At 37.4% G+C, this 19,391-nt stretch overlaps 1 protein-coding gene across 1 annotated transcript in view; it reads left to right on the top strand.

Moving 5' to 3' along the window:
* The first annotated feature begins 11,885 nt into the window (after positions 1–11,885).
* Positions 11,886–19,391, top strand: part of hmga2 (high mobility group AT-hook 2) — a 43,821-nt gene continuing 36,315 nt past the window's right edge. Inside the window, exons 1-2 of the mRNA XM_066723529.1 lie at positions 11,886–12,165; positions 14,369–14,455. Coding sequence (XP_066579626.1) covers positions 12,055–12,165; positions 14,369–14,455 — 198 coding nt within the window. The 5' untranslated portion in view covers positions 11,886–12,054. The remainder of the gene's footprint in view (positions 12,166–14,368; positions 14,456–19,391) is intronic.

The following is a 19,391-nucleotide window of genomic DNA, read 5'->3' as shown; positions in this document are numbered from 1 at the left end:
GCTTTTGCAAAACACCCATAAACACACCTCACTAAGTATATGAATGTCTTAGTGTAGTAAGAAATTATACCCATTTTAATGTCTACATTGTGCCACTGTGTCAAGTAACTGGTGGGACAGCAGTATATAGAATATAGAATATTGAACTGACATCTACTGGCCGGATATTGCAGGGAACAAAGTGTTCAAACAGCTCCTTTTGTATATAAATCTAAAGATATTCAGCAGATACACACATTCACGTTCTCTGAACCCAAACTAAATTGCCTGGGCTGCCTGGACACTTGAATTTAAATCCCTCTGATGGACCAGATTGCACAGAGAGAAAAATATTTGAGAATAAGAACCTTCCATTTACAAAATACGGCTCCATTTAAAAACGAAAATGCATTGCTTTCGATGACATCTGAAAAATGTTTTCTTCCAGGTAGGTCAAAAACTGGGAGTAATTGAATCAGTCCAGGTTTCAGCAATCTCTGAAAATATATAATTGATAAATATGTGTAGCTTAAAATGTTTATATAACTAATCACTGAAAATCATTGTATCAGAAGTGTGTGAATATTTTCAACTACATATCTACCTAGATTTCAGTTTTATTATGGAATTCATGTGGAAATAGACTTTATGTTGTTTATGGGGATATAATACGGCCAAGACTCCAAGCTCCTTGATAATGTCTCATATTACACTATATCCTTTCTCTCTAGAGCAAGTTAAAAAAATGGGTTGAAGCATTTTGACATTATTTTTATTGATACGAATAATAATCAGTCATTTATTTATTTATTTCCTTGACATTTAGAATTTTTGATCATTCCAAATTAAGAAACAATTAAAAGAGCATATTATGTTTAATTTATTAAGGGATGTATTGAGGAGGAAGAAACAAAAACAAAACAAAAATCTAAAAAACTTGTATAATATGTTTGAAGAAAAAGCATCTTATAGCTTTGCTTTCTAGAAGGTTTCAAGTGTAGCTGAACATTTAAGTTGGTCATCCTGTTTCATTGAAGCTTTCTAGGCTAAGGCTCTGCTAATTTGTCAATGAATGAAGAGTTAATTGAAGATCAGACAAGGCTGCAATACAAAGCCACGGCTGTGTGTATGACTGGGATGTTTCTTCCTACTGAAACACTTATTTCAGTCCATTCTCTTATGAATTCACCTTTGAGTCATAAACAAAAGTCCATGGAAGTTTGATATTTTAAGAGTAGTCTTTAAGTTTGCTGTTTGACAAAGAGTAGGAGTAGCCCAGTTATTTAAAATAGACTTATTTATCTATTCACATTTATAACCATATCTATATTTTAAAACTGTTAAATACAAAAATCCAAAACATCGATTGTCATTGATAAAAACTAAATAAACCTTTATGAACTATTTTGTGAAAAGCTGGGGGCAAAAGAGTAGGAATAAAAGCTTTATTTGTCTATTGAACTAAAAATAACAGCTGAACACAGGAACCAGATTATTTTAAACAACACTGGATGGAACTTGAGAATTAACCATTTGCTCTGGGCTATAAAAGTCACTATTGAGACTTAATTTAAGAAAATGGAAAAGTAAACAGATGCTTATGTGTTCAACTTGCTAGTCAGGAGTTCAAAAATAGCAACTCTGATGTTTTGTTTTCTTTCTCTTTCCAGTTAAAAAAAATAATTAAAGTCACTGGCCTGCCAGTGTGGAGTCAGGTGTTATCAATGTCCTACATGGGGCAGTACATGAGGTCATAGATCATGTGGTAAAGTGTTCTCAGAATCCGGCCACGCTAACAACAACATAGCCCAGATAAAAGTAATTCCATAGGAAAAATCTAGCGTGATCGAAGCAGCATCCCTCTTCATTTATGTATTGTCTTCACAGCAAATGGATGATGCGTTAAGAAAATAAGTGCTACGTAAAGGGGTAAACATTTAATGAAACCCTCTTGATAATAATTATAGATGAGGAATAAGTAACTACTCAACCTGCTTTACTCAGACAGTACCAGCAAATTGTAATATTCCATCTAGTTCATGGATTATTTCCTGGAAGAAACATAAATAATTCTAAGGGTTGCTCTTAACAATTACACAGAAAGCATTGAAACTACTCCTGATATAGGTGACCTCATAAAGCTGTAGTGTGGTAAAACTGATACCAAAGGGCAGTGGAACCAAATTCATATTTATTCTATGGAGCCGCTCTGCTAATCTGAGCCCAATGTTCCAGATTGTGAGTTCAGTGCTTACAGATACCACACTAGATAAACTCACACTCACTTTATGCACAAGTTGCATTTCCACACTCAAACACATATTGTTCAAGTGCCAATCTGTTAAGCTTTGTCACCTTATAATCACAAATGTTTCTGGAGATCAAAGTTAGAGCACATAGCACAGTCTGTGTAACTAGTGGCAAATCGGCCCTGGTTTCTTTCCTTCACGGCTCTCTACTGACACCACAGCGGATTCTTAGAAAAGCGTTGTTTCTAAGAAGAAGAACAACAACAACACAAAAAGCTTAAGGAATTCTGGCCAATTTGCAAGAACAAACCCTTTCAGAGTTAAGAAATGCGCAGTCATGTTTGATCTTGGACTAATCTGTTCAGCACTGTTAAGGTAAAGCTAAAGTAAAAAAAGGAAAAGTCTCACTCGAGCTCATTGCTTTTGCATCCCTCTCTTTCTTCACTGTTTAAAGGTTCATTTCAAGCAGTCGAAGACAGCTATACACTAGTCACTTGTTATTATTTAAAAAAATTGTTATGGGGACTTTTTCTTTTTTAATTACTTTAAATAAATATTTTCTCCATTAAATATGCAGAAATGTCAGAGAGAGAGTTGTATATCACAAAAAGCTAGTCAGGCAAAACCATGCAATGTTTATTTTTGGAGATGGTTATCTAAACAAAAACTTGTAGACTACTTTACACATTTACCTAATTAAAATGTGTTTAAAAATTGGCTTTACTTCAGATAAACATTAAAACTGATTAAATTCAGCCCTGACCACATTTGGAAAATTATAGAGATCTGAAGGAAAAACAAAATGAAACATGAAATCAACAACATTATATACAACACAATCATATTTTTTTAATAAAAACACGTTCACGGGATCCCTTTTTAAGCTTGCCCCAAGGAGTGCTTTCCACTGATAAGCAGAAACTGTGATAGGGCCACATAGCTTCATGGATTTTGACCATTGCATTTTAAATTGTACAATACACACCATTGTGGCAGACTTAAAACAAATCCACGGAACGACCCTCCAAGTTTTGTAGAAAAAAATAACAAACAAAATGTACCATTGACCTGAACACTCGTAACAAGGATTAGTGCACATTTAAACATCCGCTGGAGAAGCCGAGTCCAGACTGTGTCATAAAGACACCAACCCCGTCTTCTTTTAAGTGTGATGTTCATAACAAAGTCTGAGAACAGCTGCTGCTGTCATATCTCTCTTTTTTTTTTCTACTTGGCGAGTAAGCAAACCACATGATTTGTTTTAAGTTATTTTTTGTTCTCAAAGTTGCTGAAAGCGGCGGGAGGCTGTTTAAAGTTTTCTCGAGAGGCTGCTCTAGTGTCTATTAAAATCAAAACAAAAACAAAAACAGCTGGTTCTCATTTTGTTTGTTACTTCTGTCACTAAGTGTGAAGTCACAGAAATCGCTCCATATCTGTGATTTTGCTGAAGGGTTGCTTGGTCACAGCTCGGAAAGACCAACTGCATCAGATCATGTGTCGCTGATCTCATTATCTGACTGGATTTCCTGATCTTTTTCATATCTTCTGAAGCATGGACCTCCGCTGGGTAAAACGCAAACTATTATTCGTGATGTCATTTTTTTTGTTGTTGCTTTGGATTAGAAGTATCATGAATCACAGTAATGCACTTAATAAATCCTATCCCCCACTACTTATAGGTCAAAGAGTGAGATGCAAGCTGTCAGAGTAGATAGCCAATGGATTCAAAAAAAGGAAGATGAACTATGGGGACCCGAGGAACTGTCTAGACAAATGGTCTTGCCAGCACTGAGCAGAGAGGATGTGACAGGCAGATCTTGAAGCCGCTGATCCAAATTAATGAGTAGAAACAGTACGCAGAAACAAGTGTGTAAGCATATTAAATGTGATATGATAAATAGGACCACAGCCTCCAAAATGGTGTTCCACGTGATGCTGACACAGCAATGGAAAACCGGCCAAGGCAGTGTGAAGTCTCCAAGCTGCAACCTAGTTTAAGCCTGAATGAAATGCCAATGACAGCATTCGAACAAAAGAGGCAGAAAGCGGCTCCTCAGCCAGAAAGCAGCCCAGCCAAGCCAAGGCTCCAGCATGAGCCTTCCAGGGAGAAAAGCTGGGCTGGGGAAACCTGAGAGGAATTCAAGCTGTCTTGCAAAAAAAGTTGCTCTCTCAGAGTGTTCTTATAGGATTAGAAAGATTACAAATTGGAAGGGGCCATTTGACCCACCTTATGGCTCTGTAGCTTACTGAGCCTCTTCAGTCTTATTAGGGTTCGAACTCCAGGCCTCAACAACTCCAAGGTCATCTGGTGTTTGTAAACAAGCTGTAATCTCAATTAAGTATGGAAATATATATATGTGTTTACATTTAAAAAACATAATTTTGTTGGCATTGCTTTATGAAAATGATAGTAAAAACACGCATGGGCTTCAGATATGGGAACTATTTCATCAGGTATTTCAGCAAATTAATAATTACACAAAGTGATCAGGGCCTACAGTTACATTAAACCAAATCTGTGGTCTCTATCCTATCTATCTAGGCTAACTGCACACCTGCCACGCATGACCTTTGGGTGAAAGACTGGTGTCTGTGTTGTGACTTGCTATTAGCTTCAGTTCCCATTATGTTCTGGTGTGTGTGCCATACAGGACCCTATGATGAGGGCAGCCCTTGTCTTCACAGAGTTTGTGGGTTTTGGAATTCCCTCTCTGCCCTTTGGAAGAGTGGCAGGTCAAAGGTCACAGCCTTTTTGTGGGTTGTTTCCTAAATATCTCACATACAGGAAATAAACACACTTAGATCCAACAGCAACTGAATCTCCCGTCCACCACCGCCTGGGAAAGTTAGCTGTGTTGATAAAGAGCTGATCCTGACATGGCTTAATTTGGGATATTCGTTCCAAAGGTGTTTCCAACTCTTGTTTATACAATGCTAGAAAATTAAGCTGAATTATGATTATGATTTGCATTATTTATTCTGACACGGAACGAAGAAATGTCTGTTTATTTTTTAAATGTTACAATTAAATCATAGTATAAATGCTGTATTCCGTTTAGTTGGTAATCTGGAATGTAAAAACAAATAAAAATCAAACAAACAAGTAAATAAACAAGTAAACCTTATTTGATTTCTATGCACAGTATTAACTATTTGAATTAAAAGTATAAAATAAATAATATGTAATAATAAACAGAACAATGACTTTGGTCCTTTATTTAAGCAGCTTGTTTTTACAATGGGCACAAGATGGGAGTAATGGTTATGGTTCAGCCTGCATACCAGCCACTCTTTCACAAAACTGCATTCTTTGAGAGGGGCTGGGGGGAGGTGGTCTTCTCAGAAGTTCCAGTTCGGACCCCCTCACACACGGCTGCATTTACACCCTGGCCTCAGTGCCATGGCCTGACCTATTGTCTTTGATGGCCTATGTCAACTTTACAGACATTCACTCTTTATTTATGCAGTGGAAAATCAAAGTGAGTGACCGGTCATCACTACAACCCTTGAAATGTTTTTGTTTTGTTTTGTTGCATTTGTCAGATGATGATATAGGCAGGCTAGTTCTGAGATACATTTTTATGAGTACATATAAATCTGAGAAAAACAAAGTAATTTTCTAAATATTAATAAATATGTGCAAAACATTATGAATTCCTTAATTTATGATCATGATTATGATTATGTGCATATTTTAACATCCTAATAAATGTTTTTTTAAGTACTCTTCCATGTTCATACCAATAATACAAATTGTAATTCATTCCAAACACATATTCTGTCCTAAACATTTACAAAAATATTGTAATAACATGACATCTCTGCAACCATCTGGCCCATAAATTAAAAAAGTAATTGCTAACTGCTAGTCTTTAGTGCGCTGTGTTCTATGTCACCCTTTGAAACACATCTAAACAACAGAACACCATTGTGGCTTACTTTGGGCAACTCTGTTCCTTACAGAGACAAGATTTTTATTCAGGAAAGATCCACAGTAAAGCTATGTTTCACACATGACCTTACTTGAGGTCAAATGTCACCAAGCAATTAGTCTGTGCTGTGACTGCACTGTCAAAACATCTGCTGTTTTATTTAACTAAATTAGAATAACATCATTGCTGATAAAAAGACCGGGTAAAAAAGTAATGCCAACGGGGAAACATTAAAAAAATCAGGTATGTTTTTTTTTCTTGCAGCTCATTCCTATTTTTCTGCTTATTTTGTATTCTTATAAATTCCACAGATTACAATGATACACTTTTGCATGCTTTTTCGAAGATAAATAACAAGAAAGCAGTGTGCGTAGCTCCCGGGGGGCTGGCTTTTTAGAGGTAACAGTGGCTGTACAGTTATGTTGACTGCAGCTTTTGACAAGGCATGACATATTTGAACAAATGGTGAAAGTGTCCTACTTTCTGCTGGAGGTACACTTACTCAGGCGTAGAAGGGGATGAACGCAGAAAGCACATTAAGGTGCAGAATCTTACAGCACAGGCAGCAGTAATAATGCATGCACAAATAATCAGAACCACTGCAAGACAAATTGTACAGGCCACACCACAAATGTATTTCAAAGAAAATCATGTGTATATAGATAGAAGACCATTACAGTCCTTGGTTTGTCAAAGTGGGACTTTCAGTTACCTGTATCCTCTTCTTTCTCTTGAGAATAATTTAATGGAGTCAACTTCATTGTCTTGTGCAGAACCCATTGTGAACTTCTTATCCCATGACCCCTCCCCACCGCCTTGAGTTTGAGTAGTACCTATTCAACCAGTGGGTGGTCCTTGCTACTTTAGAGATCTATTTTGGAACAAATGAAGCCACCAGCTTTAAGGTTAGCTGTCATGTCCACTCAGCTTTGAGCATCAGTGTCCTGGTCTTTGTTCCACAGCCTAGTTATCATGTATTACAACTTGGAGGAAAGTTTGGCCCAGACCTGAGTTTATACCATCCCTAGATAAACTGAATGGCATGGCAACCTTCAATTATTTACAGACAACTTTCTCATGTAATGAACTCAATTGCACAAGAATGCCATCAATTAGGTTAATGTGCAGCATCAGTTTATTGTGGAAGAGTATTAATTTGGTTTTTTTCTGCAACTGGCCTTGCAAGAGCTTAGTATTCAATACACAATGATAACTGGAACTGTTCAGAACCATTGTGCCCTTAACAGAATAAAACGGCAAGTTGCAGCATCAAGCAGGGCCGTGGCAGTGTTTAAATCTGAAGTGGCATCTCTGTGACTACACAGACACATGTCCTAGATGATGAAAGGATAGTTTGTATAAAAAGGCACTCTTTAATACTCAGAACATAGTTTCATGTATTTGTCTTTGTAAGTGTAGAAAGAACCCAGTGGTAATATATATTGTTCCACACTAAGGGAATCAGGATTGCAATGGCATTATTCATTTGAAAGAATTCTAAAGTGCTGCCCTGGTATCAGAGGTCTGTACAGAGCAATGTAGAACACAAAAAAGCTATGAAATACACAAAACAAGACCTGACAGAAAACATGAATACAGAGAGAAGATATGTAGATATATCCATGCATTGTAATGTACCTTTAATTAAAATTAACCACAGACCATAGATTTTGGGATGAATAAATGCTCTTTGAAAGAGGAAAATTTTAATCAGCTCAGTAAATTCTAAATTCCACCGAAAACAAGATCCATAAATGATTCTCTCTGGCCTAGAAACTGTAGCCTCCAAAGCTAACTTGAGGGAAGACTAGAGTAAAGAAACTGGGTAAATCAGCAAAGTGCAGATTTCTGGTTTTAGTGCTAACAGCGGATGGCTTGCAAATAAGCTGGGTCAACCCCATTTAATGCTTTATATGCTAACCTCTCATAGGTAGTGAATGGAACTTTCTCAGAACTAGACTGGTGTGATACAACTGTATTTCAGTCACCAGCCCCCATGTTTTGCGTCCACTGAAGCTGGATAAGGCCTGAATAAAGGGAGTTACAGTAATACATCTTTGAGCTCAAAAGGGTTTGATCTACTGTCTAAAAAATGGAAGCAGACAGAACAGATTTAATAACCTTTAAATTGCATTAAAGGAAATTGGTGGAACTCACCACTTGTTTGATTTGGGAGAAAAAGAAAGTTGATTATTACAAATGAATCATAAACTACAGTGGGTGTAGTTGTTCACAATTTAGGAAGAATAAGACTATTGCCAACAACATTGCTTGGATCAATATTCATGCTTGGGAGTCTTGGCAAAACTGTCTGCTCTGTTTTAAATTGATTTGATTTCAGCCAGTTTTGGCTAACCCATGAATCTATAGAGTTCTGCCAGTGTCTATGTGTCATCCATATATTGGTGATATTGAAGCCCTACACATATCTGTTATCTCACCTAACGGCTCAATGTAAAGATGAAAGTGAGAGAATAGACCCCTGCAGAAGAGAGACAGAGCTGGGCCTGAGTTTCTTGAATGACTTTCTCTGCCATTGAGTTAGATCTCATGTGTAAAGGTATCAAAGGTTGCAGAGAGCCCTAGAAGGACAGCAGTGTGTCCAGCATCTGTGATTTTCAGACAACACATGACAAAACTGTTTTGTTAGCATGATCAGGCTGGGAAGGGACCAAAAGGTGGGAGGCTGTTAAGTCAAGGATTAAATAACCTTCACCATGAAAAGTGCCTTTGAAATCGGATAAACATTGTAGAATTGTCTAAAATCGCCCAATATTTGTTTTGCATAAGGGAAGTCAACGAATTGTAAATGGATTTTGCAAGATCCTTACAATGTGCATTTCCTACCCCAATCAACTCCATAAAGAGAGTATGAATTATGTTTCAGGAAATGTATTATTAATAGCAGTATCAATGTGTGTCTGTATGTATGAAAAGTGGAAATATGTCTAACAACCTTTATCCAATGTGTGTGAGGCTGCTCTCTTCTTTAGATCAATGCAGTGCATGTGTGTTTCTTTAACGTAGCCCGGAAGGCAAGAAAGCTGGGGGTGAAACGGTTAATATTGACATTGGGTGGTAAGAAGCTGTGGTTGGCCTCAAATCTTTGTGCGCGGCTCCACATTCTCCCACAATTTAGCCTGAAGCGCTCCCTCTCAGTACAAAAGAGGAAATCTTTCAGGACTGCTTTCAACTGAAGAATGCCTCTTTAAAAATGCATGGACTCCCTCTTTTAACACCCCTTGTGCGCTCAGACAACCCCAGTCCTTTTAAGAATGCATTGCAAAAATAAGTCTCTTTAAAAGCTAAAGAAGGAATGCATGTCTTAGAATGCATCACCATCCTTACTAGTATGAGTAATAATAATAGTAATAATAGTAATAATAAACTCATGCCATGAAACTGCTTGACTGCTTCAGAGTTATCGTTGTTTATAGGCTAGCAGACAGTTCATGTTAGAAGCAAATATCCGCCGCTGCTGTTTATATGAAAACGCAAAAGCCTGCGCTTCAGGTTAAACAGTATTTGCAGTAATCGATCTTGGTTGCAGACCGGGACTTCCTGCAGTCCTGTGCGGCCGCGGCCATTGATTGTGTTCATTGCTCTCCGCACAGCCCCGCCGCCGCGCTGTCTAGGGGGGCGTGGCCTCGGCATGAAAAGGAGGGATGAAAACACCGACATTCCTCTCAGATCCACCTTCTTGGGGGTCCCAGGGCTGCTTCTCTCTCTCTCTCTCTCTCTCTCTCTCTCTCTTTCTTTTTTATGAATGAACTGGATGCCAATGACAAATTAACCACTTTCTTTTTTCTTTTTTTTCTTTTTCAGAAAAGACAGATAAGCCATCTCCTAATAAAGTCCAAGCCGAACCCCATCAACCAATCAGTGATTTAATTCCACAGAACACAGGCTGGGCTCATGCGCATAAATAACATTCTAAACAAGAAGCAAATCAAAGGTTGGGAGAGGAGGGTTATTCATTGTCGGTTCTTTATCTATTCATTAAAAAAAGAGGGGGATTCCATCACAGCAATGAGAAGAAATGGGACATGTTTAAAACGAAACCACTGAATGCTAAATGCACTAAAAACAGATTTAACATTGCACCCCCCCCCCCCCCCAATTTAAGGTGAAATATAGAGTAAGATTATTTTTTTTCCACCATGCATAGCTTTTGGGTTGAAGGCAGTACACCCCCAGTCCCCCGCGCTGGGGTCTTTAAAAGCCTCTTTGGCGCTATTGTGTGGCGCGGAGTGAGTGGGAAGGACTCGCCGGGCCTGGTGGCGGAGCTGGCCGGGCAGATCGTGGGAAAGTGCCTCCACGTACAGCAGTATCTCCTTTGTCGCTGTTGTTCCTCTGTAATTGATCTCACTTCACGTCGATGGGCGGGAGACTTCAAAGCCCGGCGTGGCTGCTGGAGGTCGGGCTGCAACACACGCTTTCAGCCGCAAATGCGCGCTGCTTCCTCTGCTCTGGTGCTACTGGTGTACACACGCTACGAAGCAGGCATGGGCTTTGGGAGGTGGGGGCACGTTTTTGACACATCCAGGTGATGCCCTGCTTGCGTTTTCAAGTATTACAAATCAATCAATCAATCAAAAATAAAAAGCACATTTGGCTGCACATGCGCTATCATCTACGCTTAGTTGTGCAAGTGTGCACGCCTACTCCTGGGACTTTTAAATCGGATTGTTTCGCAGTTAATGCTGCATTCACTCGTCGCTGACACTGTCAATCAAAGTCATTTTATAGGATGCACCGGTGGCGTTTGCTTATTAGACACAGCCAAGCTTCACCCGCAGTGAAACATCCCTCTACCTCCGCGCCGCAGCTTGTGTTTCCATCTTGGGCACTTTAGCAGCGTAGGCGACCCCAGTCCCACACAAGTGTGCAATGGTGTAAATGAGGTCTAAGAAACATTTTGCATTCGTCCTTTGGGCGAATGAGCCTGGCTGTGCCCGGTGGGAGGCGGGCTGTCCCGGCCTGTCCGCTGGAGCCCGGCCACCGAGATGAATGGCGCTGGACATGTGAGTGGCTCTCAATGCGGCTCTGCTCTTCACGCCGCACAATTTCTCATGTTTTCTCTGGCGGGCGTCCAACCCCCTAGTTTTTTTTTCTCTTCTTCTTCTTTTTCCTTTTTTCTTTTCGTCTTGTATTTTTTCACAACCCCCTCCTATGTTTTCCAACCACGGGGAAAGGTGCTTTTTTTTTTTTAAACCCCATCCTCATTCAATCCGTGGGCTGGCCTCTAGTATTTTTTTTAATTTTTTTTTTTACAAACCCCTGCACAAAAAAATAAAAAAGACCCCCCCCCTCCCTCCTCCTCCTTAAACTCTTATAAACCAGCACTTATTATTTGTAAGCCACAGATCCTTGAAAACACTGCCTGCTCTTTGACAGGAAAGTGCAGTGTCACCGTTTCATGTCCAATGTGTCCTGCGCTTATTTCTACCCATGGCATCTGAATTCCTATCGATCACCGGTTTAGTGTAGTATAATTGAACAATCAACCCCCCCCCCTCCCAAAAGAAATAAAGATCATCAAATAAAACACTAATAAACAATAAAGCAGCAAAAGCAGAGCCTTCATGTGAGCCAAACACTGCAGCAGCAACACGTGCTACTCCTACTAGCAGGGCTGCGCTCTCTGGGTCCTGGCTTTCTTTTTTTTTTTGGGTTTGTTTTTGTTTGTTTCGCTTTTGCAACTATTATTATTTGTCATATTGGTGTTTTTTTTTTTTTTTTTTTTTTTTTTTCTGTGTGTGCAAATCCACGATCCTGCAGTTGCAAGAGAAGATCTCCCCCTCTCGGGTTCCGCACCAGGACGTCCGGTGTGCAGGATCAGACCTTGTTTCGGAGCTGAAGGTGCAGGAGATTACAGTTGGGCAGGAGTCACCATGAGCACACGGGGCGAAGCAGCCGGCCAGCCTTCCGCGTCCCATGAGCCGCAGCCCTCCGCCGCAGAGCCCCCGAAGCGAGGACCGGGCAGACCCCGCAAGCCGCAGCAAGTCAGTCTCCTTTTCTTTTCTCTTTTCTTCAATCGATATCATTGACCAGAGTCGTGCAATTGTCATCCTGTAGCGTGTCGGGGATCTGGGTTAGCAGCAGCACCGTCCTGCAACTGCCGCCACTGCTGCATGGGTTAGATGGGAACAGATCCGATCATTGTTTATTGCAACTGCTAGTATTTTGATTTGTATTTTGAATGCGTGAGATTTCAGAGGTTGGTGCTACAGAATAGGGTCTCTTTTAAAAGTTTGCATAGCTGTAGAAGCTGGACGTATAGCAGCAGCAGCAGCAGCAGAGAAAGTGCTTTGCATTAGTTTGGTTACTGTTACGATCGGGTTACTCTGAACTTTCCCATACGATTGCAATGTAACGATGTGTGCAATTGTTTAATAACAGTTTAACAGGATCTGAACATGTGTGTCGTTTCTTTCCAAAAATGGTTATCATGTAGCTGTCTGATAAGACTTGCAAAACAGTTGCTTTGCTGTTTGCATCAGCACAAATGTGTTTACACACCAACCCATAGGCGATTTGGGTTATGTGCATTTATTTGGGAATATGTGCATTGTTTTTATGTTTATTATGTGCACTGTCTCATTCATTGCATTTCTCTTTAACAAGTGTGAACTGCATTACAGTTGGAAAATACTAATACAGTATATACAAATGTAAAGGGTGTAAATGAGACGTGTATGCGACTGATATTGACATCCTCAAAATGCTTTTGTCGTAAGTTTACCTCCAAGTGTTATAATAGTGCACACATTTATTTGTTTTCCTCTGGTGTGATATTTCAGAATAATATTTTCAGTTTCCGCGACAATACAATATCTAATCGGAAACACTTTATTGGAAATATTTACAGGTTGCGAATGGTATATTTTGTAAATGATTTGTTTTGGATCTGATATTGATGGTGTAGCTGTGTGCAACAGGCCCCTCATTAAAATAACACAATCATCTTCAAAAATGTGAAAATCTGTTACTTGGAAAAATACATTTCACAGTAGTCACCCCACCACATCCTGCAATATGGGAATGAGCAAAGTTTGTATTTTTTGATCTGAACGTTTCTGAGTCGTGATTCACTGCCTTGAGGGAGTCTTGTGTGAATCATTCATTTTTCTTTTCATCTGACTCTTTTTTGTCGCTGTTACAATCGAGCCCTTTCGATATTAAACACGACTTGCCCTGTTTAATAACATACAGGTTACTTTATAGAAAATAATGGTGTCAGCTTGGTCTTATTCCATTTGCTTTTTCTCTTTAAGGTGAATCTTAATGCAGCCTTCATCTTGGATTTGTAGCAGAAATTAGGCAATTATCATCTTGTCTTCTAAAAATATGTTTTCAGCTCAAAAGCACAAACTAGTGTGCTGTTGTAATGAAAAACGCTAAGGCTGTTATTGTTATAATGAACGGTAATTTTAGATTCATAATTGTATAGCAATGTATGTAAGTTTAGGCTACTGTGTTTTTTTAAATATTTAAATTAAACTATATATATGGGGGGGAAAATCAAATGAACAATATTGTGTTTTCTGAAAACGTTTTGTTTGCTTACTTTCTCTTGCTGTGGCAAGCCATCCTGCACATGTGAAACAACATATTTCAAATAAAGTCATTTAAATGAACCACATCTTCTATTTCTGAACTTGTAATTAGCAGAATTTGAAAAAACAATCTTAAAACACTACAGACTATTTGTGTACAGGTTACAACATCATTATGTATGTTAGTCTTATTTTTTTTTTTTATATGATCTAGCAAATTTTGGCAGCACTGACATCTGCAAGATTTCCCACATTATATTCCAGAACGTTGGTTCAAATACAAAATATATGTATATATTTGTCCAGCATTTGGTACATGGGCTTAAAAATAAAATAAGCATCTATATTTTTTACATTAAATAAAAAATCTTAATAATTAAATGTCCTCCTTTTTCCAATTACTATGACATTTTATGAAGTATTTAGAGGTTTACACACATACACACACACACACACACACACACAAACCACACACGTATATGTCCCTCTCTCATTATACATGCCTGCAGTGTGCCACCGTGCATAAGTGAATGGAGAGCTTTGGTAAAATGGGACCCACTCATTACATTGCTGTTTTAAGTTTGCTGGACGGAAGGGTCCCTTGTTGTGTTTATTGTCTCACTGATTGTATTCACCTTGTCTTTCTTAGGAACCAACTGGAGAGCCTGTCCCTAAACGGCCGAGGGGGAGACCGAAAGGAAGCAAAAACAAGGGCCCCTCTAAAGCCGCGCAAAAGGTGAGATTCCTGCAGCTCCCGAATGTTTCCACTGTGCCACTCAACACCGATCCACTCTCTGGTCAATCCAGTCACTCAGCCACACACTGCCGAGCACGTCTTTCACCCTCACTCATTCAAAAGTGTGCGTTTTGTTCATTTTTTATTTTTTCAAGATTTAAAGTTTGCAGGAGAGAACATAATTGGTTGACTGGATTATAATGTTTAAATAACTTATTTAATAAATCAAAATACAAAGATGATTGGATTGATTAAATGTAATTTTTCTTAGTTTGTTTTTTTACAATCCTGTCCATTTATTATCATGGCCTTCTTTAATTTCCGAAATCAACAAATAAATGTGTAGAATAGTAAAAATAAATACATTGTATGAAATGCATGGCATAAAACATTGACATTCCCCTTTAAGCCACCGTCTCCTTCAGAAAAAAATGTTATTTCTTTAAATTAGGTGAATTTTAAAATATCATTACAATGTCTTCTTTTTCAATAATTTAAAACCTATAGCGCACATATCACTGTTTACATTATTATAATTTAAACTTCTTCATTATTTTAGTATTACGGAAAAAAATGCATTTGTAGCACTGCCTTTATTTTTCCCTATTGCCACCTAATGTATAGATTATATAGATAGTTCGATTTGTTCTCCCTATCCCTTGGAATCGTAATGTGGACAGTAGCACGTATTTCGGTTGACATATGTTTTTTTTTTATTTCACGAATGTTAACAAGCGCAGATATTGTAGTGCAGTGTATGAGGCTGCCTGCTTGAAGTCTTAAATAGACATCTTGCATGGTTTGCTTTTGAGTGGTCAGGGAACAGGATCAGCACAAACCACAATGTGCCTAGACCAAAAGGTATGTTACACTGCTGCATAAAAATCCAAACCACCCACAGTGGGCCAGTCCTTACAAATGTGTATTTTGTGTTGCTATTACACATGAAAAAAACGTAGGCAAAAATCTAACTCCAGTGTTCAGAATACTTTGCAGTCTGGCTTTTCAGCATGATCTATTAATTAGTGAATGACGTGGATAAGTTGATACATTTTTTGTTGGTATTTGTTCTGTAATTGCAGAGTCTAACACATTGAGTATTAGTTAAAATAGTTTCAGTACACCCCCCTTAAATATAATTTATACATATTGAGAAGATATATAAGACAGATAGATCTTTAGTATAATTTCTACTTTCAGTTACATGGTCTGTCTCTGTCAGTTTGTGCTGTTAAGGGGAACTGTACACCCAATATGCCATTAAACCCTGTTCTTCTGCACCTATAAAGAAAGCTGTTCAGTTTTGAAAGGAAATATCTGATTTATTGGGAGGTCAGGCTGTCGTTTAAACCGGGTGGTGAAAAAATACACTTTACAAAAATATATTCTCACTAAAAGGGCAGAGAGACAATCTGTCAAATAATACCTTTTAGCAAGTCTGAATGACGTTTCATCACCTTCATCATGCCAAGAAGCTGAAGACAGATCCTGGTGTACTTTATTCAGCTTCTGAGCACAGAAAAATATCTTAATGCTCAAGATACTTGTCTTCATTAGTCTAAGACAGAGTGTTAGGAAGTTACCTGGCATTCGGTGCTGTGAATGGTTTAAAGTATCATTGTGTATTTGCCTGTAGGCCTTGGGCAAGTTTGGATGTGACTGTTTCTTGTGGTGCTTCAGTGCTTATAATGACAAAATAATAGTTCAGAACATTCTCTTCCTTTTAGTGATGTGATTGTAATCCTTCAATTTTTATTTGTAAAGTTAAGTTTAGTTCAATGCATGTAAATCCAATAAAAGGTGCTTTAGTGGAAAGATAAATAAGCAACAAGCAGTTAAACATGCATATCTGTTCAGCACTGGCAATTGTTTTGCAAAAATCTGTCAATTTTAATCAATCTTTTTGCAAGGTTTGTATTTCACTTATTATAATGAGTTCATATCATGGATAACTATTGTTTTCCGAAATTGGAAACAGATGGTTAATAATACTGTTTCTCATGCATCTATTGTTCTTCCAAAATAGAAATCAACAGTCTTCAGGAACAGCAGAACTGCTGAATGGGAAAATCTGCAAATGTGATATTGTTGGTCACAAGTGAGATAAAACCCATTGGGAGTTGCTTAAAATAAATGTTTTCACTATATAATATTAAAAAATAAATCGGTGAACAATAAATTGTTTATACCATGTAAGACCTCTTGTTTCACATTAAAAGGTTAGCTGTCTCTAGCTGTCAGTTTAAATAGTTTGTAAGTTGTCCGACACTTTGTAAAGTTGTGTAGTGAACCAGAAGTCTTATGAAACAAACATCAACATAAGGAAAATGTGTTTTTTATTAATTTATTTTTTTGGACATACATTTGAATGCTCACCTTTTAAAGTGTTTAGACATACATCTTATACAGTCTTTATTTAATCACATTATATCATGTTAGTCACATTTACAACCATTCATTCAGGGGTTATGTAATCTTAATACAAACCAGTGTTTCTTTACTTCAGACATTACGGTTTTCTAATGATTTAGTTTTATATTTTAATTTGTCAGTAACTTACACTCACAACATTCATTAAAAATAAATATTGAAAGGTAGAAACGTTTTATGCAGTGAAGAAATATCATGTTATTAGTGTGAAGCTTACAATGTAAACTAACTAGCTCTGAGTGTCCTCAAAATAAGCAAGGACACATTGACATATTCCTTACACAAGGAGCTAGGCTTCTCTGAATTAGGGATTCATATTTAATGAGCAGGCGGACTACTTAATATAACTTGCATTAATTTGTTATTCGTTGTATTTCCTTTCACATAAGCTGTATGTGATCCTAGGTGTCGTTTCTGTTTATGTTGTTAGCTGCTAATCCAGAAAGAAATGGTTTTACTCTTGAATGGGACATGGTTAGGACGGTGAATATATCAATGCTACAGAGGAATCATTGCCTGTTGCTACACAAATATAATTCAGGACACTGTAGACATCTTTATTTAGGATGGCCAACATTAATCTGAACAACAAGATACAATTATTTATTATAACATATACAGGATATGAGATAAGTCATAAAGAGAGATAAGAAAAGAAAAATATATTGTATAAAGTGTTTTAGCCTTTAAGGATATAACATCTGTTCCTGTATAGTTTAGTTTTATCCAGCCGCTGTAACATATTGATGTTCAGTGGATTACCGTGCTTTAAATTGAACTTCTTGTAAGCTACCATTGATCTATGTTTCCGTCCCTGACGACCAATTGAGTTTGACACCCAGTTTAAACTGAACTCTAAGAGGGCTTTTCGGAGTGATGTTTACCTTAAAAAATTTGGGTAGACTGGTAAAGAGATTTAACATTTGCTGTATTTATTTGCCACCAAAACACTTTTAAATTTCACCCTCTGAACGTGTTCACACATTCATATTTGAAGACTCAATTTATTTTTGTGACCATTGATTTTAAATGATATTCTGCAGATGTAAAGTAGAGGATGTATGGTCAGAACTGAACACAACCAGCTATTTACACACAGGCTAGCGTGAAACAGAAAATGTAAACATGTAACTAAAATAAAAGTTAATTTAAAATTAAGGGCAGCCTGTCACTGGTTTACTCGCTGAAGTGCATGATGACAAGCTTTACTGCATGTAGTGGTGGATCTTTATAGATGTACATTGTGATGAAGGTTTAATAACCAAGTTTGAATCAATGAAAGGTCTGGTGTGAACTATAACTATAATATACTTTTCATTATAGCTGTAAAATCTGCCAGCAAGATTTTTTTGGTTTACTAAGACTAGACAGATCGCAGAATGATAATTATTATAGAAATATGGTGGGCAAAGGCTGGATGTCAGATAACTGATGCCACATGATATTCAGTTGGAAATAACTGGAGTCTTGCCTATTTATGTGGAGTTATTAATTTCCCTTTGAGTCTTGCTATGAAGCAATGGTGCAAAGTGTTCGTTCAGGGTAAAACTTATATCATGGTTTTTGCATATTAACAGTAATAGATATATTTTGAAATGCAAAACAAACAAAATAATACATGAATTCATAACACTTTTACAAATGATGCACTAGAGCTAATAATTGTGATTGCTTCCTTTGATTAAAAAAGTTTGTGTTCAAGCATTGGATAGAGATTTAGACCTAGAATTCTTGTTTTACTCATGATTTGGCAAGAAAAAGTAATCTCCTGCACACTGTCCCTGCATCCATAGCTGCTATTACCTTAAATGCAAACTCTGCTGAATTATTAAACACTTGTTCTTCACAACCATTCCCAACAGCAAGCATGATGGACAAGAATTACACCAATGATTATAAGCTTAGGGTATTATTGTGTGAATTTAAATATTGGGTGCTCATTGGTGATTTCTCTATGAAGGATTTAAGGATGTTTTATAGATTTTATTTGGCCACAATATCAACATTTCCGGCAATAGAATCGGAGATTTAAATGACGTGTTGTGAATTTATCTTTCTGTTTACAAATTTTACATTTATTTTCATTATTCTTCCTAAGTAGCTATAAACTCTTAGAGTACGCAGATTATTTTTACTGAATTGAATAAAGATGCATTCTGATGTTGCTCAAAGTTAAAAGCATTTAATTATTATTATTATTATTATTATTATTATTATTATTATTATTATTATTATTATTATTATTATTTTTAATACAGAAATATTCACACATGGGATTTTTCTTGCTTCTCACTCTTTGAAAAGCCAATTTTTGTATCAGGATTTATCACACTGTAACGCATTTTAAGTGGAGTTTTTCTGACACACGTTCAATGAAAAATGAATCTGGTAATGATTTTAAAATGAAGTCCATGAGGTTCTTAATGACCAACGCTGCATTAAAAAGGGGAATGTCATAGGTCACATGCGCCACTTCCTCTGAAAAACGACTGCATACGGAGATCAA

This window comes from Amia ocellicauda, chromosome 15 (assembly GCF_036373705.1).
Source record: "Amia ocellicauda isolate fAmiCal2 chromosome 15, fAmiCal2.hap1, whole genome shotgun sequence".
Lineage (NCBI taxonomy): Eukaryota > Metazoa > Chordata > Actinopteri > Amiiformes > Amiidae > Amia > Amia ocellicauda.
This window is presented reverse-complemented; position numbering and strand designations above follow the sequence as displayed.